The following is a 21,988-nucleotide window of genomic DNA, read 5'->3' on the forward strand; positions in this document are numbered from 1 at the left end:
CCCATTATGTCGGTTATAAGAAACTATCACTGCTCCTTAGTTTAACCCTTTTAGAAGACTGGGGAGGGTGCTAGAAGGAATAAATGTTTTCTCATACACTGAGCAGGAAGGGCAGAAAGATAAGTCTCTACTGATCTCTAGCTACAGTGCTGGCCACAAAGAGGTAATATCTAAGCAGCAGAGGGAGGAGGTGGACAGAGTCAGGTGGTTGTCTCTGTGTATGGGAATGAGTGCTGTACAGAGAACTCTTGCAACCCCCTCATGCCTGTTGGCAGTGATAAAGGGAACACAGGATTTCTTATAACTTAAGATGTATGCTGGCTCAGCAAGAGATAGCTCTACTGGAACCACCAATCTCAGCAGAGAGGCAAAGTTACAGGAGAAGCCAGTGCCCAATCCCAACCCTCTGTGTCACAATGGCAGCCATGTGGATAATGAGGGGATGGGCGAGAAGTTTGTATGACTGACAAACTGCTATTCTGTCAGTTAAAATTGTAATCAGTCTTAGCACAAGAAGACAGTCTGCATACCCTTCTGCAAGGAAATCCTATATTATAAACCCCCTGTGTCCCTGCGTACTCTCCTGTCCCTGTGTCCACACTTTTGTGCTTCTGCGCATGTGTAGGAGGAGGACGGGGCCAGGGGGCAAGTGTGCGCATACGCGCTGACATGCGTCCATTGGCAGTGGTCACTGGCGGGTTGGGAGGGGGGTAGCCTAGAGCCATTTTTAAATGGGCTTAGGTCTGCTATTATAAGAATAATAATGAAAAAAAAATGTTTGTTTGTGCAATGCAGAAAAAATTATGCATAGCAAATGATGATACATTCCATACTATATGCATTTAAAAAATGAGAGCCTGAAATGGGTCTGTAAAAAACGTAAAATATATTTAGCAAGTACATTTCACCGTTGATCAGAATCTCATTTTTTAAAGTAATTTTTAAAACAGATTTAATGTGCTAACACTCATCTGCCACTTGTCACACAATGTGAGTACAGTAACAGATGACAAACATTCAGGAATAAGATTCATAGTAAGCACTGTCTGGTCAGTGCTAAGAACCAAGGATATTCCCAAGGCCTGGCATGCCAGGGACAAGCTTTCAAATCCAGGAACTGGCCAACGAAATTGAGGGGCACTATCAACTGGGCGGTGCTACAAGCAGGCCTGTGGAGTCGGAGTTGGAGTCGAGGAGCCAACTGAGGAGTCGGAGTCGGATGATTTTTGTACAAAATCCACAGCCCTGGTAAGTATTAGACTAAGCAGTCGGAGTGGAGGAGTCGGAGCCATTTTGGGTACCTGGGGTCGATAGTCATGGTAGGAGTCGATGGTTTCATAAGCTGAGGAGTCGGAGTCAGAGTTGGAGTCAGAAGATTTTTGTACCGACTCCACTGCCCTGGCTACAAGTATGAACGAATGACCATTACATATCAGACAACCAATCACAAAAAACTCACTCTACAGAGAACGATGGAAAACGTCACACAACTGTTCTTGTACATGACCAAGTATTTGCATACTCAAATGATAACCGTTGTTACAATACAGCTTTTAAAAGAAGTTATTCCAATCTATGAAAAACTTGACTTTAGGCAGTTTATGAACATTGGCTGTCAAAGTGAACCCGGGGTGAGAGTGATATGGAAGCTGCCATATTTGTTTCCTTTTTAAACAATACCAGTTTCCTGGCAGCCCCGCTGATCTATTTGGCTGCAGTAGTGTCTGCATCACACACAACAAACAAGCATGCAGCTAATCTTGTCAGTTCTGACAATATTATCAGAAACACCTGATCTGCTGCATGCTTGTTCAGGGTCTATGGCTAAATGTATTAGAGAGACAGAGAATCAGCAGGACTGCCAGGCAACTGGCATTGCTTAAAAGGTAATAAATATGGCAGCCTCCATATCACTTTTACCTCGGGTTAACTTTAATGAGGCGCCAGTAGTGCTTGTTTACAAGAATTCTGTGATGTAGGAAAAAAAAAAGAAAACTCACAAGGGACCTGTATCACTGATGGCACATATGTACATGTCCCATAGGGGTTATAGGGTACCCGAGGTGAGAGGGATATGGAGGATGACATTAGACCTGAAAGATAAACCGAATTTAAATCGAAATCGTGATCACAATTTCAGAATCGTCAAAGCGGTGAATATCGCGATCACGTCATTTCCACATAAGGAAGTTTGAAGAAGCGCCTTCAAACTTTCCCAAAGTCCCAGTGCCCGCAGCGTTGGACATACCTTCCATCCTCTATCACCCTCTGCCGCCTCTTGTGCTTGGCAAAACTTCGGGTTCCTGTATGTCACATGATATACAGGAAGTATGCCGTGCATTAGAGCCTGCAGGAGGCGAAGTGGATAGACGGGCATCGCTGGACTCGTGCTTGAAGCTTTGTCCAGAACTGATGCAACTTGGAGGACAGAGGAGGCACAGAGAGAGACAGCGTGGGCCCAGAGAGAGACACAGGAGACACAGAGGGGGCACAAAGAGAGACACAGAGGGGACACAAAGAGAGACACAGAGGGGGCACAGAGACACAAAGGAGGCAAGAGAGAGACCCAGAGGAGGAATGAAGAGGCAAAGGGGGCAGAAAGAGAGGGGGACAGAGGGGGAACAGACAAAGCTTGATTTGAAGGAAATCGTGAATCGAAATCGTAATTTTGGACAGAAATCGCTCAATTCAATTTCTTCCTAAAATCGTTCAGGCCTAGTTGACATGTCTATTTCCTTTTAAATAATGCACATTGCCTGGCTGTCCTGCTGATCCTCAGCCTTTAATACTTTTAGCCATAGACCCTGAACCAGCATGTAAATGAGATGTCTATGAAAAATCTGACAAGATTAGCTGCATGCTTGTTTCAGGTGTGTGATTTATGCCTAAAACACACGAGATTTTCTGGCAGATTTCTTGCCAGATCGATTATTTCCAGCATGTCCGATCGATTTTCAATGGAAGTGAACGGAAAATTGATCGGAATAATCTATCAGAAATCAGATTGGACAAGCTGGAGATAATCGATCTGCAAGAAATTTGGCAGAAAATCTCATTGTGTGTATTAGGCATTAGACCCTACTGACCAAGAAGATCAGTATGACTGCCAAGCAACTGATTTTATTTTAAAAGGAAATAAATCTAGCAGCTTCCATAGGTCTCACACCTTGGGTTGCTTTTAACCACTTCAGGACTCAGCCTTTACCCCCCCCCCCCCCCCTTAAGGACCAGCACTGATTTCTAAGATCTGTGCAGGGTGGGCTCTACAGCCCCCAGCACAGATCAAATACCAGGCAGAGCGACCAGATCGCCCCCCTTTTTTACCCACTAGGGGGATGATGTGCTGGGGGGGGGGGGGGGTCTGATCGCTCCTGCCTGCGTGTGGCTAGCGGGGGGGGGGGCACCTCAAAGGCCCCTCCACCGCAGGATTCCCCCTCTCCCTCTCCCTCTCCTCCCTCCCTGCCCCGGAGGAACGGATCTGTCCTGTGCAGCCTCTAACAGGCTCCTGCCTGTCATGTGACAGCGATCCCCGGCCGCTGATTGGCCGGGGATCGCTGATCTAGTACAACGCTGCTACTGTTAGCAGCGTTGTAAAAATGTTAACGAAGCAGATTATTTCCGCTTGTGTTTACATTTAGCCTGCGAGCTGCGATCGGCAGCCCGCAGGCTATTCACGGAGCCCCCCGCCGTGAATTGACAGGAAGCAGCCGCTCACGCGAGCGGCTGTTTCCTGATTAATTAGCCTGCAGCCGGCGACGCAGATGTGCGTCGCTGGTCCTGCAGCTACCACTTTGCCGACGCGTGTTATGAGTGCGTGGTCGGCAAGTGGTTAAAGGGGGAATCCAGGATGTTGTAAATTCAATGACCTCCCCAATACTATTCTACCTTGGCAAATGCTATTGCTATTAAGAATAATGCCTATCCTAGAGCAATGGACCTTCAAAAGTAATTTACTATATATTCCTGCATATAAGACTACTTTTTAACCCTTGAAAATCTTCTGAAAAAAAATCAGGGGCCGTCTTATACGCCGGGTGTCATTGATGCCGGGTGATACGCCCTATCCTGTTACCGCCTCTCAGATCTCGCTGCTGAGGACTGTAGTGAAGTGGTGCAGGCTCACATGTGCGAGATCTGAGGCAGAGAAGGTGGTAAATAGGATACAAGGGTGGGTCAGAAGGGTAAAAAAAAAAAAAAGGTGTGTTTTATGGGCACGGCACGATCTATTCTTCTATACCGCTCTGATAAACAGGGAGACAAGGAGAGCTGACCAATCCACTTAGGGAGAGGGAGAGTTGACAAATCCAACCAGTCAATCGCCTATATACTGTTATATACTGGGTACCACATACAGTACAGCGCCAATATCTGTTCATACATAGCACCAGTATATGATGATTTTTTAATTTTTATTTGGTGTGCGTTAGAAGAGGGGTAAGTCTCATACGGCGAGTATATCCCAAGCTCTATATTTTAACTGGAAAAGTTGGGGGGTCGACTTATACGCCGAAATATATGGTATTTACACCCCCTGTCCTGTTAAGAAGGATAAGCAAACAGAGGGAAATTTCTGTTGTCCTACTCACTGCACCTACATGGGAGTTGGCAAGATTAAAAAGTTACATTTCTTAAGGAAAAAGAAAGCTACCTTCCAGAAACGTACTTATTATCAGGCCAGGAAACCCAAAATAGATTTGCTTACTTAGATCACATTTTCATGAAGGACTTACATTGGTTTTGCAGCTAAAGTCACGACGTCCCCATCCCTGACTAAGTGCATAGCTTACACCTTATAGGTCAAGACAAGCCAAGACAAATAACATTTATACTGCGCTTTTCTCCTGGCAGACTCAAAGTGCTTGAGCTGCAGGCTGCAGCCACTAGGACATGCTCAGTAGACAGTAGCAGTGTTAGGGAGTCTAGCCCAAGGACTCCTTACTGAATAGAAGCTGTCTTACTGACCAGGAAGATGAACATCTTGTTAAGGACAAGCAAAGCATTGAAAGAGGTATAAACCACATGTCATTCTTATTGCATCCAAGACAGTGTTCTCCTTTAAAGGTGCACAATAAAGTTTAAAAAGTTGACAAGCTGAAGACGTCTAAGTGCCCAAATCTCAGTGAATATCACAATCTCATGTTTCACAGGTGTAAACTTTGCTATTTTTGCACTCTCAATAGCAGAGGTTTTGATACATGCTAGTCATAAAAAAACTGCACTTCTATAGAACTTTTCCTTCTTCACTCAATCAGCTACTATCTCCTGCAGACCTCAAGTCCTTAAAGGACAACTGAAGCTGGAGGGATATGGAGGCTGCCATATTTTAATTATTTTTAGCGATACCAGTTGCCCGGCAGTCCTGCTGATCTTCTGCCTCTAATACTTTTAGCTATAGACCCTGAACAAGCATTCAGCAGATCAGGTGTTTCTTCTGACGTTATTGTCAAATCTGACAAGATTAGCTGCATGCTTGTTTCTGGTGTGAATCAGCCAAATACATCAGCAGGATGCCAGGCAACTGGTATTGTTTAAAAGGAAATAAATATGGCAGCCTCCATATTCTTCTCACGTCAGGTGTCCTTTAAATGCTCCTTAATGGGCTGTTCTCACTAAGACAAAGGCAGACAAAATAATTCAGTGTTCGATCACTCAGCTCTAGAAGTCGGTGAAGAAGGGCGTTTGCGGACAGCAAGAACGCACAGCCAAAGAAGTTAGACAGCAAAAGTAACTTTGAGAATCCAAGAATCTTTCCACTATCCATCTGACTGCAAATATTTCAACAAAATATATACAAAGCAAAGCACTGCATCGTGTACAGCATTTCACATTGCAATGGCCCCAAAAAACAAAACAATATAAAAACAAATTAGTAGTACACTTGAGAGGAAATTACTCGGCACCCAGTAAGCGGAGATGAAGGGCCCAGCCCGCACATAAAAATAGCAAACATGTACTATAGACAACTCCACCCAAAATCACTTGTATGAAAGCGGCTTGGTCATCTCAGGGGCAAATGCAGAAAAACATGTCAAATTGCTAAGTACAGAGAAGAGAGTCCAGGCACTGTCCCTTTAAGGCTTTAATTCAGTCTGCCGCCATGTCCAGGATACAAGACAACTTCATACATACAAGTTTTGCAAGATAATTCTGAGCTTCAAAACCGGGTGGTGAAGGGTGGGTAGGGGAGACGGCGACCAGGGGATGTAGGACGGCACAACAGCGGTTTCGCGCCGGTGTTGAGACTGGGGAGCCTGTGCGAGAAGGAGACAGCAAGCGCCACACCAGCACAAAATGGCTGTTGTGCCGCCCTACATCCCCTGGTCACCGTCTCCGCTACCCACCCTTCACCACCCGGTTTTGCAGGTCAGAATTATCTTGCAAAACTTGTAAGTATGAAATTGTCTTGTATCCTGGACATGGCGGCAGACTGAATTAAAGCCTTAAAGGGACAGTGCCTGGACTCTCTTCTCTGTACTTAAAAACAAATTAGCACCCATCACTAGGCAACCCTCAGCAGAAAAGGAAAATGACAGCAACAAAAAGTGCTGCAGGTCCAACAAATCAATGTCTTCCACAACGATCACATAGATCTCAGCTCTGTACAGTAGATACGAATCATGAGAGCCAGATTCACTTATTGCTCATTGCCTCTAGTCCTAAAATGCAATCAATCAGGTCTCCATTACATTTCCTTGTCCAAAGCTGACAACCAACAATAACTTTCTTATCCCATTTGTGCAATCAGCTTTTCTCTTTCAAAAAGTGAAAGTAAACATAAGAAATACCAAAACCAAAACACACAAAAGTCTGTAATAACAAAACAAAACAAAACAAAAAATATCACAGCCAGAAGCATAAAAAAGAAGCCCTTATCTTACCTGTGTATAATCAAAGTCTGATAGTGGAGCTATACTCTTGATGTAGTCAACACGGAATTGGTTTTCAGGATTGCCCAGTGGAACTGGAGGTATTAAAGTGCTCATTGCAGATACTATTGTCTGTGGGAGAGTTAAGGGAACACAAGGGTTAACGCTGACATAGTACACTAACCGTGTCAAATACATGTTCTGCTGTACTTTCAAACTCCCGTTACAGGTGCATCCTGTGTTGTGTGCTGTGGTGTAGCCTTTGTTACCTTAACACTGACTTCCTAAGGTCAACTTTCCGAATTCTTGCTAAGTATAGTAAGGCAAGCTAGCCCTCTCATATATAACTAGTACTTGTAGTAGGGTATAACTTGTATATAACTAGTAGTTTGATGCCCTCTACACTCTGCCCTACCCCCAAGAATCCACATTGAATAAGAAGAGCATTGTTACTGAAAAAAAATTATTATTATTATTAATATTGATCTGAATATAACCCCACTTAACAGCATCAGAATACAAAATATAGATTTTAAAAATATAAAAAAAAAAAAAAAAAGACTTACCACAATGGCGTCTTTAACATTTTTCCGAATGTCCTGAATTTTCTGTTTCTTTTCCCTGTATAAGAAAGTAAAATTCATTTCAGTTTCATTTCCATCACATCAAACAAATGTAGTAAGTTCCGAAATAGTGATTTTATATTTCTGCTGTCATTTTTATAAGGTTTTTAAAATAATGCTGAAAATGTCATTTTAATTGGCACTTACCATCACCAATTGTGATCTCTTAAGTAATCATTTTAATGGATATTATTATTTAACATTAAATTTGTCCATATCTTTAAGCAAGTTTATAAGAGTATGCACTACACTGTAGTTTATAATTATTTCTAAGGCTTGGCATACACTGTACAGCGTTTGGAAATCGATCAGGAGACACACATGGTCCATGATCAAATTTGATCCAACACTGCTTAACACTCCCCCACTAACTTTGTATCAGCTGAAGAGCTACAAAGCTATGTGACATTAGTGGCCCCCTCCCACCCCATGAGTGGTCAATAAAAGGACAGTTATTCCAGACCACTCTTTGATGCATGTATCAATCAAAATCAATCAAGCATTCCCTAACTTATAACAGCGCTTTGTTCAGTTTAATTTTATTTTTTAAGGAATTCAATGTCTAGTCTACAAAAATGAGTACAGTGTATGCCTAACTGTAATGGTCACAGCACTTAAAAACTGAGGAAACAATTTATTTCCTGACAGTATATTTATTATTCTAAAGCACTGGACAATTGCACCCCTTTATCTTTCGCAGATAGGCATGTAGAAATCTCTACAAGTCTATCAGTCAGTTACTAGCAAGAACTGCTGGGACATGTAGTTCTTTGAGTGGAAGCCTAAACTAAACCATATTATTATGAACTTCTATCAGCTATCTCTGTTCCTGAATGAAGACATATAAGGGCTAGGAACAACCACTGCAGTCAAACAGTAGTAATTCTTTTAAGTTTGAGTGACTGCCAGGGCAGACTGAAGATATCATCAGCAAACAACTATTAAAAGCTGAGCTTCACAAACTGTCCAACCTGTGGAGGCCTTGTGATCAGCCTACAATCATCAAGGCCACATCTTATTCCACAGAGGGGGGAGGCAAAAGAAATGAACTACAAAAGTATGAAGGTATCGGACACATTAAAATACGGATGTTTGCAAAAGCGCCACATCCCAAGCTGTTATTGTTCCTGCCTCCCTTTTGCACACACAGACACAGAATTTAGATATTTGCTGCTATGTAAAAGTATAGTCGCCATGTTGTTGCTACACAAGGGCCTGTCAAACGCTGCAGTAGCAACAGCAGAATATACAGTAGAGAAGCCTACCAGGCAGCCAAGCACAGACATGCATGAGCAATATAGGCAATATTAGGCTTGTTTGACTATCCCTTCACCACAGAAAATAAAATAATAAATAAAGCAAGCACGATTTAGACAGCCAACAGCAAAATGTATTTGTATAGTGCAGCATCCTTACTCTGAATTAAATCCATTGACGTGGAGGATCCTCATCTGTTTCACAATCGTGCTTTTTCCTGACTCACCAGCACCTGCCAAAATATGTACAGAAAATACAGACTGAGGTACTGTCTTGCATTGACAGAATAATATACATTTCATTTTGGACACTACTGGCAGGGCCTGAGCTCTGCATCCCCCCTGCCCCCCTCCCCGAGTTACAGCAGACCACAGGTGTACGGTTATAGCAACATTTAAAATAAAGCATTGTGGAGTGTCATTATTGTCAATAGAAGGCGACGCTTTCTTTAGCAATACCTAAAAACAGACAATAAATATCTAATACATACTGCTGTCATGAATGTTTTATCTATCTATATACTCCAGGGAAAAGACATACACACTATACACACATTCTATGTGCTTGAGTGACTATATACAGAAGAAATGTCATTGCATAACATTGGGCTAGTATAGAGGCACATCCTCTTCAGTCAGAACATGTGTATGCTGCACATATGACATGCTCACACACCCAGTGTCCCCCCTGCTAGTAGTGCTGGTCTGGGGAGGGGGGAATAACCCCTTGCAGTGGCTCCACATAAATGCCAGGCCTGGCCATGCATGGCAGGGCCCCTGAGCTGACAGGCTGCAGCCATAGAGGAGATGTGCCAGTATGACAGTCCCCCTGCATCCACCTTACCCAGCAGCAGCAGCCGGTGTGTTGCTTTATAAGCCAGCCTCTCCTTCTGCAGCTGCTTCTCTATCTTTTTGTTGGCCTCTCGCTGCGCTTTCTCATCAATGCGCTGATCCTCCGTTTTGCTGTTGCCCAAACAACCCATGGTAATAATCTCCTTTTTCTCGCAGAGATCGAAAAGGATGTCTCTATATTCCTCGCGTCTCTCTCCTCCCTGATTTTTTTTCCTGCGGATGTCCGTCCAAATAAGAAAAAAAAAAATAACGGTGATAATAAAAAGTCGCAGTTGTAAGATCCGTGCGATGTGTCCCAATAAAACAAACGTTCCCCCCGGATCTCTTATGCGAAAGAGGAATTTATATTCCTGCGACGGGAAGACCGCCGCTAAAAATAGTCCTGGTGCCTCTCTGATCAATCAGTTTGGTTTTCTCTCTCTCTCTCTCTTTTTCTTCCCCCCTTCTCCCCTCCCTGGCTTCTTCTCTCTTCCAGGTGTCAGCAATGCCGGGGAAACATAACAGCGCAAAGGAAAATAGCTATGAAGGAAATCAGTATAAAAAAAGGGGAGTCTATAAATAACACAAAGAGGGAGAGAGAGAGAAAGAGAGAGAGGGAGAGAGAGAGAGGGGGAGAGAGAGAAAGAGAAGAGCTCCTCCTGGAAACCAGCCTAATGCTGCTCTCCCTCCCCTCATACACAATCCTTATATTTCTCTGCAAATTTCTGTCTATTTTTGTCTCACCAACTCAGCACTGCCTCTTTCTGCAAGACTAGGAAATAAACCCAGCGGAAAACCACTCCCCCTGACCATGCATATGTACACATGCAGTCACCCCCCCTCCTCCTCTGCTTCTCCACCTCCTTCCCCCGGCTCCATTCCTAAAGACACATCCCAGCCCCTCGGAGAAGGATGCACATACTGTATATGCATGCGTGCAAAACCTATCATCAGCACATAGTGCATGCTGGGCTTCCCTAGTCTTCCTCCCGATCTACTGGAGGGGCGTACTGGCTGCTTCCTCCTCTGCAGTAACCCTTGCTGCTCCCATATACTATACGGCTCTCACTGCAGGGCTGCGCTAACTGCATTGGCTCTCGTAGGAGTGCTACATCTAGTGGATCATTAGCGGTACTGCTGCATCTCCACGTTTTCATACAAATGCCACTTCTATAGTGTGTGCTTGTATATACTGTTTATACGGTAGTTGTGCAATCAAAATAAGCCCAGCACTGTGGCTATAAAGGGAGTAGCACTCTCGCTTTGCAGTGCTAGAGTTGATGTTCCCTTGAATAGTCCTCCTGTGTTTGTGTGGGGATCCTCCTGGCATCCTGCTTTTAAAGAGAAGCCAAGCTAAACAACAAAACAAAAACAACAACCTTGAGTACAGCGCACCCGCAGCATTGTAAATAGAAAGTAGAACATTACTTCCTAGCTAAATCTCATCCACTGGTGAAAAGTTCTGATAATGGGGTTTCCTGCAGTGGCGTAGCTAAGGAGCTATGGGCCCAGTACAGGTTTTACATTCAGCACCCACCCCCCCCCCCCCCCCAGCACTCTATATACAGTACATAACAACTGATACAGCGTACCAAAAGCTGCCAAGGACAACCAAAGTGTCAGACATGCTAGACGGGGATGGGGAACAGTGATAATCACCAGTGCAGGACCGATCGAGAGCTAATACTGTGGTTGAGGGCAGGCCCTTCGGGGCCCCTATGGCCCAAGGGCCCCGGGGCAATCACAACCTATTGTTATGTCATTGGGTGCCTGTATCGAATTCAGGTTACCACTATTTTAAAAATGCAAACGCAAGCAATTTTTCTGCATTTTAGGAACCAGGAGTGCCATGGCAGTGGAGAGATGAGGAGGTGGAAAGGCTAATTACATTAGAAGGTAACAGGAGAATCGAAAAACAACAACAACATTGTATTGTAAAATTGTCTATTTAATATATGTGAGTAGGATGGCCCCAAATTTTATATCGGATCCACTTTAACAGACTCACCATATCCCCATAAAGAAACTAAGCAGGTATGTCAAAGTATAGTACTATTATAGTAGGGACATTGGATTGTGTGCTACTTTGAGGGACTGTGAAAATATATACTCTAAAGTGTTGTAGCATACGTCATCACATTAGAAACATCTTTCCATTTAAAATAAATGAATGTGTGTATATTTGTTTTATATGAATTAAGCGGTGTGTTTTAAAAAACTAAATCAGTCCAAAAGCAACTGCTCAATAAATCAGGAATATCAACATCGTTCGGGAACTCCAGTACTGAAACAGTGCAGAAATAGCTCACCAGACCTTCTGAGCACACAATGAGGTCATATTAGGGTCCTTTCACACTGTATCAGTTGCTGTTGGTTCTACAGTTAGGCCTCGTTTCCACTATATGCGCTGCTGTGCGCATTTCGGCAGCGTGTATTGTGTGCAAAATGCAAGAACGATAGAAGAGCATAGATTGCTGCATGCATTTTTCAGAAATCGCAGCGCTGACCCCTTCACTATAATGAATGGGATCAGCAGTGCAGATGGCGTGCGATCGTACGCGTTGCGGTTGGCCTAACTGAACGGACGTTCAGACAGGAAAAGGTAATATCCATGTTTCCCTATGGGTCAGTTCACATTATTTGAGTTTTAAAGGACACATGAGGAGGGGGAAAAAAAGTTCAACTCACCTGGGGCTTCTTCCAGCCTTCAGCTGCATTTGTGTCCCTCAGCACAGCTGTGTAGTGTTCCAGTGATCAGCTGTTCCATAATGGCCGGCAACCTGACTGGGTCGGCCTCTTCTGCACACGCACAGGTGTGCGCTCGCGTGCCTGGGAGCAATCATGCGCAGTTGCCAAAAACACACCCGCGCGCTCCCGCACAACAGGCCAACCCGGGTGGGTCACCGGCCATTACAGAAGCAACAGCTGACGACTGGAAGAAGCCTCAGATGAGTTGAACTTTTTTCCACCTCATGTATCCTTTAACTGAAAGCTTTTTCGCAATGCATGCCATGTTATGCCCGCGTTGTATCATGGGCATCATGCAATGCACATGGGGACTGATCTAATTCCCTTTTTCTCTAAAGTTTCTTCCAGATCATTTTTCATCTTCTGTTTAAAATAACTTTTCAGCACTCTATTGAAAAAGTACCAAAAAGTAGGTAAAAAAGTACTGGCAAAATTATTCGGAGTATTTTCTTGCTGGCTGGTGGCTTAAAAAAGTCATTGATAAGATGTGAAAACATCACCTAGGAGATGAAATGAATTGGATCAAGCCTACAGTGTGAATTTGCAGCACCTCACTGCACCATTCAGTGTTATGGAGCTCTAAAATATATAAATCCAATTACTATGGTAACCAGTACTGTTTGAAAGGAGGAGGGGGGGTAATCACCAAAATGCATCGCCAAAATACATGAGTGTATAACATTTTTATCAAGTGCAATTTTTAAAGGATAACTGAGATGAGCCCCAAAAAAAGTTTTATACATACCTGGGGCTTCCTCCAGCCCACTTTATCCTGATCAGTCCCTCGCCGTCCTCCTCTGCCACCTGTATCCTCCGCTATGCACCCCAGTAATTTCTCCAGTTGGTGCCAGTCAACACAGACACAGTCCAGCCACGCGTTCCTCCATGTCTTGCTCAGGGGGCCGGGAGCATTCTGCGCCTGTGCAGAACTCTCCCGCATCAGGAGCTCGATGAGGCGCCTGCGCCTGAGTTGCACATGCGCAGTAAGTCCCGATTTGGAAAAATTTACGGGACCCATAGTGGAGGATCCAGGTGGCAGGGGACAGCAAGTGACCGATTAGGCTGAAGGGGGCTGGAGGAAGCCCCAGGTTTAAAGCTTGAGGTGTTCTGAGACCCCATATCATTGGATGGCACTATTAAGCTGGGTGCATACTAAAGTAGAGTAGAGAAAAACAACCACGACTAACCCTAGTGTGTGTCCGCCCTGACTGAGGATACCAGAGGAATATGTTCTCTTTGTGTGGTCAGGAGATCTGCTGAGTTATTTCCACATGTGTGGGACGACAGTGGCAGACAAGATTGCCCTAGTGGAGCCAGACTTGGTGGATTTTTTATTTAACTCTTAATAAGTGATGGAGTTCTGAACTTAAAGCGGACCTAAAGATATATTATACAAAAAAAATAAAAATAAAAAAAAGCCTCACTTATCTGGGGCTTCTGCCAGCTCCATGCAGCCAACCTGTGCCCGCAAAGGTACCAAACAATCCTCCGTTCCCTCGCTGCGGCTCACTTTCGATTTCGGCAGTGGCCGTCCAGTGTGCCTGTGCGGCCTTGGCAGCAAATCCTCTTTTGCGCTCCCGTCGCCGGGAGGGTACTGTGCAGACGCAGTAGAGATTTTCTCCTGGAGCGTGTATGAGGATTGGTGTGGCCAGGGCCACGCAGGCGCAGTGGATGTCGACTTAGAAGTTGCGTGAACAAAAGTGAGCCGCGGCGGGGGAACAGAGGATCGCTTGGAATCTGCGTGGGCACAGGGCGGCTGCAGGGGGGCTGGCCGAAGCCCCAGGCAAGTGAAATTCTATTATTTTCTATTATGTCTTCAGGTCCACTTTAAGTTTTGTTTAAAAGACAAATGGCGTGAGAAGAATATGGAGGCTGCCATATTTATTTCCTGTTAAACAATACCAGTTACCTGGCAGCCCTGCTGATCTATTTGGCTGCAGTAGTGTCTGACTCACAGTGTCTGACCTGAAACAAGCATGCAGCTACCGGTAATCTTGTCAGATCTGACCATAATGTCAGAAACACCTGATCTGCATATGGTTGTTCAGGGTCTATGGCTAAAAGAATTAGAGGCAGAGGATCAGCAGGACAGCCAGGCAATTGGTATCGCTTAAAAGGAAATAAATATGGCAGCTTCCATATCCCTCATTACAGCTGTCCTTTATCAGGGGGAAAGCCTGTTAAAATGAGACCAATATGGTGGGGAAAGACACAAAAATACCATGTTAAACAAGAAACTAAACTGCACAACCTAGTTACAGTGATCAGGACTGGCCTAAACCTCATCCACATGCGCAATGAATGTTCCCTATATTGTCTGATGATTGTTGGAGCAACATTTCAGGGAAAGAGCACTCTACAGACTAGCTGCTCCACTATAAACGAGCATTGTGTATTGTTCTTTGCAGAAGGAGGGGGTGACGGGTGGCACACGAGGTAGTGGTTACATGTGGCACAGAAACAAAGGTGTATAATGTTATCATTTGTTGCTCGTCAATTAGCGATCTGCTGCAGTTGGGCAGCTGTACACACACTAGGTTTTAGGTCAAGGTGATGCAGAACATTTGTTTCAGTCTAATTTTATTCTAGCGCATTAATGAGGCTTTAGGGTATATCGTGCACTGTTCTAAGTCTTGATATGGTGCCACCACATGACCCATCATATACTTCCTTCCATAAAACTTGAGAGTTTTTATTAAAATAAATTTTAAAATTAACAGAATAGGTTATATTTGTGGTCTCTCACTGGATGGATTCTCCATTCAGGCAAAAGTGTATAGAACTGATGGTATTTACTGTCTATGCCAGGGGTGTCACACCCAAATACAAGGTGGAAATTGAACACTGGGACAAAGTCGCAGGCCAACCTCAATGTCTGGTGGCCATCTCCATCCCTTATAAAATTCCCTGATATCCAGTGGCCCCTTCTCCTTTACAGTTCCCTGGTGTCTAGTGGTCCTCCTTCCCTCCTCTATAAAGTTCCCTGGTGTTTAGTGGTCCCCTCCCTTCCCTAAACAGTTTCCTGGTGTCAAGTAGCCCCACTCCCTCCACTCTACAGTTCCCTGGTGTCTAGTGCCCCCCCCCCCTTCCCTATACAGTTCCCTGATCTCTAGTGGCCCTGCCCCCTCACCTGTACAGTTCCCTGGTGTCTAGTGATCCCCCCCCCCTCCTTCCCTTCCCCATACAGTCCCCTGGTGTCTAGTGCTTTCCCCTTCCCCATATGGCTTCCCTGGTGATCAAGGGCGGGCTTCACCTCCAATATAGCTTTCCCTGGTGGTCTAGAGTGGGCCAAACATAATGCAAAGGCTACTCTGTGCCCTGCACCCACCGTCAGCTCACAGCCTCCTGAATATGGTATGTTCACTTGTTGTTCTAATTTTGAACTCTTCTGATGTATGCCACTTGTGAAGATTAAATACACGATCTGTACAGCAGTGCCGACTTATGTGCATCTCTCTATCTACATTATAATGCAAAGTGAGCTAACCACTTTCAGGCCACATTTGATAACTTTGTGGGCCATATTTGTCTCGCAGGCCAGATTGTGACTTGTATGGTTTATGCTCTTACTTGATCCACATTAGTATAGTGCAGTGTCTCCTGGTTTCAAGCTTTGTGCTAATCATACCGTCAGCATAGTCCCATGTTGCTTGACCTTGATGCAGTGGCACTCTCTGCCCACAACAATGTGATGTTAAAGGACAACTGAAAAGAGAGGTATATGGAGACTGCCATGTTTATTTCCTTATAAGCAATACTAGTTCCCTGGCAGCCCTGCTGACCCTCTGCCTCTAATACTTTCAGCCATAGAGTCTAAACAAGCATACAGCAGATCAGGTGTTTCTGACAGTAATGTCAGATCTGACAGATTGGCAGCATGCTTGTTTCTGGTTTTATTCAGACACTTCTGCAGCCAAACACACCAGCAGGGCTGCCAGGCAACTGGTATTATTTGAAAGGAAATAAACATGGCAGCCTCGATAGTCTTCTCACGTCAGCTGTCCATAAAATGGATCAGCTACCAAAGGGAAGTTGGGCACATAGTGTTGAGAGCAATTACAGAGAGCAATTACAGAGAGCAATTCAAAACACTGCAAAGTATCAGTTGACTAAAGGTGCCCACTAATTCACCTGCTGATTGATAAGATTGGATTTGATTGATGGTCCCAATCGACAACAAAAGATTGGATAACCGATCGGGTTAACCAATCTGTTTCTGAAATGATTCAATTGGTTATCATTTTAAACAATACATTTATGGGTCCGATCGATGAGTTCTGATCGTTTCCGTCCAATTTTTATACATTTCATCCACAGGAATTAAGGCAGTTTAAACTACATGGGTTTAAAGCCCCGTCTACACGGGGAGATGTTGTGGCGATCCGGCGGCTCGATTAGCCGCTGGATCGCCTCTTCCGTGTACCCGCGCGTACCCGCCGCGTCCCCGCTCTCCGCGCATGCGCCGGATTCGATTCCCCGCTCGTCCCCGCTGGCGCCATATATCTTCCGCTCGATTCCCTGCGAGCAGGAAATCGTCGGAAGCAAGATCCGTCCTGTCGGATCTTATCAATCGAGCCGCATCAGCGGCTCGATTGATAAGGAACATCGCGGCCGCATCTACGCGTGTAAATGCGGCTTTAAGGCTCTTTCACACGCTTAAAGAGGAACTGTAACGACAAAACGTCCCCTGGGGGGTACTTCCCTCGGGTGGGGGAAGCCTCCGAATCCTAATGAGGCTTCCCACGCCGTCCTCTGTCCCTCAGGGGTCTCGCTGCAGCCCTCCGTGCAGCGGTGACGTCAATATTTACCTTCCCGGCTCCTGCGCAGGCGCTCTGACGGCTGTCGGCTCCGAAGTAGGTGGAAATACCCGATCGCCGTCGGGTCTGCTCTACTGCGCAGGCGCAAGTTTCCGGCGCCTGCGCAGTAGAGCGGACCCGACGGAGATCGGGTATTTCCGTCTATTTCCGTGCCGAAAGCAGCCACAGCGCCCCCGCTGGAGCCAGCAAAGGTAAATATTGAATCTACAGTCGGGTCTGTTGCCGGCTGTTCGGAGGGCTGCAGCGAGACCCCCGTGGGACAGAGGACGGCGTGGGAAGCCTCATTAGGATCCCGAGGCTTCCCCCACCCGAGGTGAGTACCCCCCAGGGGAGGTTTTTGATGTTACAGAGTCTCTTTAACAAAAGTCTTTTAAATGCCCGATTATCAAACAACTTGAAGAAGTTGGACAACTTTTGTCAAGACGACAAGGCGTTATCACTGATAAGAGGCGACCAACGACTGATAAGACGTAGCTCAAGTCAATCCAACCGTTGGATAAACTTGAGCTGCTTCTTATCCATTGTCGGTCGCCTCTTATCTGTGATAACGCCTTGTCGTCTTGACAAAAGTTGTCCAACTCCTTCAAGTTATTTGATAATTGCGCATTTAAAATACTTTTGTTGAGCATGTGTAAGTAGCTTTAGAACCATATAACTGAGAATCTTCACACTTTGCAGATTGTTTGATAACATTGATACGAACTTTAACCCCTCCAACTCTGTAGCACTAATCACAAGCTTCACCAATACAAGAATTAATGTGCAAGCAAAAGGTTCAATTAACCTTTGACACTAAAACAGTATTTTTTTTTTTTTTTGCCTTCAGTTTGATACTTGCAGAGTTTCTGGTTCTGTCAAAACATAGGTTTCAAGTAATTGGCTGTGGCAGACCTTTGTGGACGAATGCTTGTTCCTGAGCTCTTAAAGGATAGGATACCCGAACTGACATGTGACATTATGAGATAAACATGAGTATGTACAGTGCCTAGCACACAAATAACTATGCTGTGTTCCTTTTTTCCTTTCTCTGTCTGAAAGAGTTAAATATATGTAAGTGGCTGACTCAGTCCTGACTCAGACAGGAAGTGACTACAGTGTGACCCCTCACTGATAAAAAATTTCAACTATAAAACACTTTCCTAGCAGAAAATGGCGTCTGAGAGCAAGAAAGAGGTAAAAAAAGGGGAATTTCTTATCAGTGAGGGTCACACTGTAGTCACTTCCTGTTTGAGTCAGGACTGAATCAGCCACTTACATACCTGATATTTAACTATTTCAGGCAGAGAAAGAAAAAAAGGAACACAGCATAGTTATTTGTGTGCTAGGCACTGTACAAACACATGTCTATCTCATCATGTCACATGTCACTTCGGGTATCCTTTAAAAGACAACTGCGGTGAGAGGGATATGGAGGCTTCCGTATTTATTTTCTTTTAAAAAAATACCAGTTGCCTGGCATCCTGCTGATCTTTCATGCATCAGTAGCGTCTGAATCATACACCTGAAACAAGCATGCAGCAAATGCAGTCAAATCTTCTGATCTGCATGCTTGTTCAGGGTCTTTGACAAAATATTAGAGGCAGAAGATCAGTAGCACTGCCAGGCAATTTGCATTGTTTAAAAGGAAATAAATATACAGCCTCCATATTCCTATCACTTCAGTTGTCCTTTAAATAGAACCTAAAGTGAATAAAAAATGAGCAGTTTGCCTTACCTGGGGCTTCCTCCACCCCCTGCAGCCCTTCTGTGCCCTCGCAGTCATTATGAACTTCTCCGGTAAGCGCAGTACCCCTCTGCAAACTGACCAGTTGTGTGCTACTGCCGCGAGCCTCCTATATCACTGCACATTGGCAATAACAATTTTCATGTAATGTGCAAGTGCAGAACGCTCCTGTCCATGGGAGCATGATCAGGAGGCTGTCAGAAGGGCGCTGCAGCTAAACAGAGGATCACAGAATGATGGCAAGGGCACAGAAAAACTGCAGGGGGCTGGAAGAAGCCCACTTTTTATTATTATTATTATTATTATTATTATTATTATTGTTTTATAAAGCGCCAACGTATTCCGTGGTGCTGTACAAAGTAAGAAACGAACATGGAATACATAATACAGACAATGGTGTACACTAATATACAAGATACACAATTAGTGACAAAATACAAAAAATGATACAGCATACAGAATACAAAATACAGAAGTGGTAATGACAGTGATAAAAGTAACATGATGAATAAAATGTATAATGATTTCCAAGACACAAAAGGGGGAGAAAGCCCTGCCCTTGTGAGCTTACAATCTAAAGTGAATGGGGGGAAACAAGAGGAGAGGTAGTATACAATAAAATATATAAAGGCAGGGTGTTTTAGGATACCTAGTAGGAGTGCAATTTGGTCTTAGGACAAAGGGAAGTGGCCTAAGGTAGTGCATATGCTTGTCAGAACAAATGAGTTTTTAGAGAGCGTTTAAAAGTAACAAAGGTTGGCGAGTGACAGATGTGTTGTGGGAGGGGATTCCAGAGAAGGGGTGAAGCGCGTGCAAAATCTTGTAAGCGGGAATGTGAGGAGGTGATTCTAGAGGAGGACAACAGAAGATCGTGTGCAGATCTGAGATTGCGATTGGGTTTGTATCTGAAAATGAGTGATTATATGTACCGGGGAGAGAGATTGTGGAGAGCTTTGTAGATTAGGGTTAGGAGTTTGAACTGGATCCTCTGGTTAATTGGCAGCCAGTGAAGAGCTTGACAGAGAGGGTCAGCCGAGGAAGATCGAGAAGAAAGATGAATGAGACGAGCAGCTGAGTTCAGTACCAACTGGAGCGGGGCCAGTTTGTTAGAAGGTAGTCCACAAAGTAGTACGTTGCAGTAGTCCAGACGAGAAATTATAAGAGCATGTATTTACATTTTGGTTGTGTCTTGAGTGAGAAAGGGACGGATGCGAGATATATTTTTGAGTTGGAGATAGCAGGAGCTGGTTATGGAGTTAAGGTGAGGAATAAAAGAGAGAGAAGAGTCGAATATTACCCCAAAGCACCGTGCTTTGGGAACTGAAGTTATGGGAGTGTTATTAACATTTATATAGTTACTTCAGGCAGAGAGGTGGCCAGAGACGGTGGAAAAATTATTAGTTCCGTTTTACTCACATTAAGTTTTAGGAAGCGAAAGGACATAAAGGAGGATATAGCAGACAAGCAGTCAGGAACACGTTTGATGAGGGAGTTAAGGTCTGGGTCCGAGAGGTACAGTTGCGTATCGTCTGCATACAGGTGGTATTGAAACCCGAATGAGTTGATTAAGTCACCAAGGCCGTGCATGTAGATGGAAAAGAGGAGGGGACCAAGGACAGAGCCTTGGGTAACCCCGACAGACAAAGCATGAGGAGAAGAGATCTGATCTGAGTAGGAGACTGTGAAGGACCTTCCAGAGAGGTAGGAAGATAACCATGTGAGAGCAAGGCCCTTTATTCCTACATTTGAAAGTATTTGTAAGAGTAAGGTGTGGTCAGCCGTATCAAATGCTGATGACAGGTCAAGAAGGATGAGTATGGAAAATTGACCTTTGGATTTGGCTGTAAGAAGGTCATTGGCCACTTTGGTAAGGGCTATTTCCGTGGAGTGGTTGGAGCGAAAGCCAGACTGGAACTGATCAAGTAGGGAGTTAGCTGATAAATAATGGCTTAATTCTGCATGTATGTGGCGTTCGATTAGTTTGGATGCAAATGGGAGAAGTGAGACTGGGCGGTAGTTGGCGAGTGTGGTAGGATCTAGAGATGGTTTTTTAAGTAGTGGTGTCACAACAGCCTTTTTGAGTGGCGACGGAAAGATGCCAGTGGAGAGGGACAGGTTAAATAGTGATGTTAGTGCAGGCATGAGAGATGAGGATAGCTGCGGAATGAAATGGGAGGGAATAGGATCCAAAGAACAAGTGGTTAGATTAGCTTTGGATATTATAGAGGAGAGAGAATGTTCAGAGAGTGGAGAGAAGGCAGTTAGAGAGCAGTCAATGAGAGGTGTGGAGGTGGGATTTGAGGGCTGCTTGGAGAATTCACTTCTGATTTTATCAATTTTATCAGTGAAGTATGTTGCAAATTCTTCAGCTGATAAGCAAGATGAAGGAGGAGGAGGGGGATGGAGAACGGAGTTGAAGGTGCTGAACAAGCGTTTTGGATTGTGTACTTGGGCGGATATTAGGGAGGAAAAATAGGCCTGTTTTGCCACAAAGAGCGCGTTTCTGAAATTGTTCAAGGCTATTTTATATGCAATGAAGTCCTTATTTGTGTTACTTTTCCTCCAACGCCTTTCCGCTGCTCTAGCGCATCTTTTTAACTTTAGTGTCTTTGGTTATCCAGGGTTGGCGACTGACACGATGAGGCTGGACATTGACGAGGGGGGCGAAGTCATCCATGACTTTTGTAATGGAGCTGTTGTAGCGTATAGCAGCTGAGTCTGGGTCAGTGAAGGATTGTGTGAGGAGAGGTGCCAGGGCATCAGAGACAGTTTGAATGTCTAGATTGCGATAGTTTCTGCGAATATGTGAGCGTACTTTTGCCAGGGTGGTAGGAAAAGAGGAGGAGAGAGAGAAGCTAAGTAGGTTATGGTCAGAGAGTGGTAGTGGAGAGAGTGGTTTTTATTCACTTAAAGGAGTACTGCATGGGGGGGGAGAGGTAAAAAAAAAAAAAAGAGTTGAACTTACCTGGGGCTTCTAACGGTCCCCCACAGACGTCCTGTGCCCACGCAGCCACTCACCGATGTTTCGATCCCCTCCACCAGCTCACTTCCTGAATTTTCGACTTTAAAGACATTACTCCTGGTAATGTCAGCAGGAGCGAGGACGCGGCCACACAGGCACAGT

The 21,988-nt window shown here is 44.7% G+C and overlaps 1 protein-coding gene across 3 annotated transcripts in view; it reads right to left on the minus strand.

Annotated features, from left to right (window-relative positions):
* Positions 1-21,988, minus strand: part of GNAL (G protein subunit alpha L) — a 378,207-nt gene that overhangs the window by 203,077 nt on the left and 153,142 nt on the right. The window contains exons 1-4 of one of the 3 annotated variants that reach the window (XM_068237147.1): positions 10,499-10,551; positions 8,906-8,978; positions 7,433-7,487; positions 6,879-6,998 (exon numbers count right to left, since the gene is read on the minus strand). In XM_068237147.1, the coding sequence (XP_068093248.1) occupies positions 6,879-6,998; positions 7,433-7,487; positions 8,906-8,940 (210 nt within the window). In that variant the 5' untranslated portion in view covers positions 8,941-8,978; positions 10,499-10,551. Of the gene's footprint in view, positions 1-6,878; positions 6,999-7,432; positions 7,488-8,905; positions 8,979-9,589; positions 10,362-10,498; positions 10,552-21,988 lie in introns of those variants that run through there. The other 2 variants (XM_068237146.1, XM_068237145.1) reach the window with 2 other exon arrangements.

This window comes from Hyperolius riggenbachi, chromosome 5 (assembly GCF_040937935.1).
Source record: "Hyperolius riggenbachi isolate aHypRig1 chromosome 5, aHypRig1.pri, whole genome shotgun sequence".
Classification (NCBI taxonomy): domain Eukaryota; kingdom Metazoa; phylum Chordata; class Amphibia; order Anura; family Hyperoliidae; genus Hyperolius; species Hyperolius riggenbachi.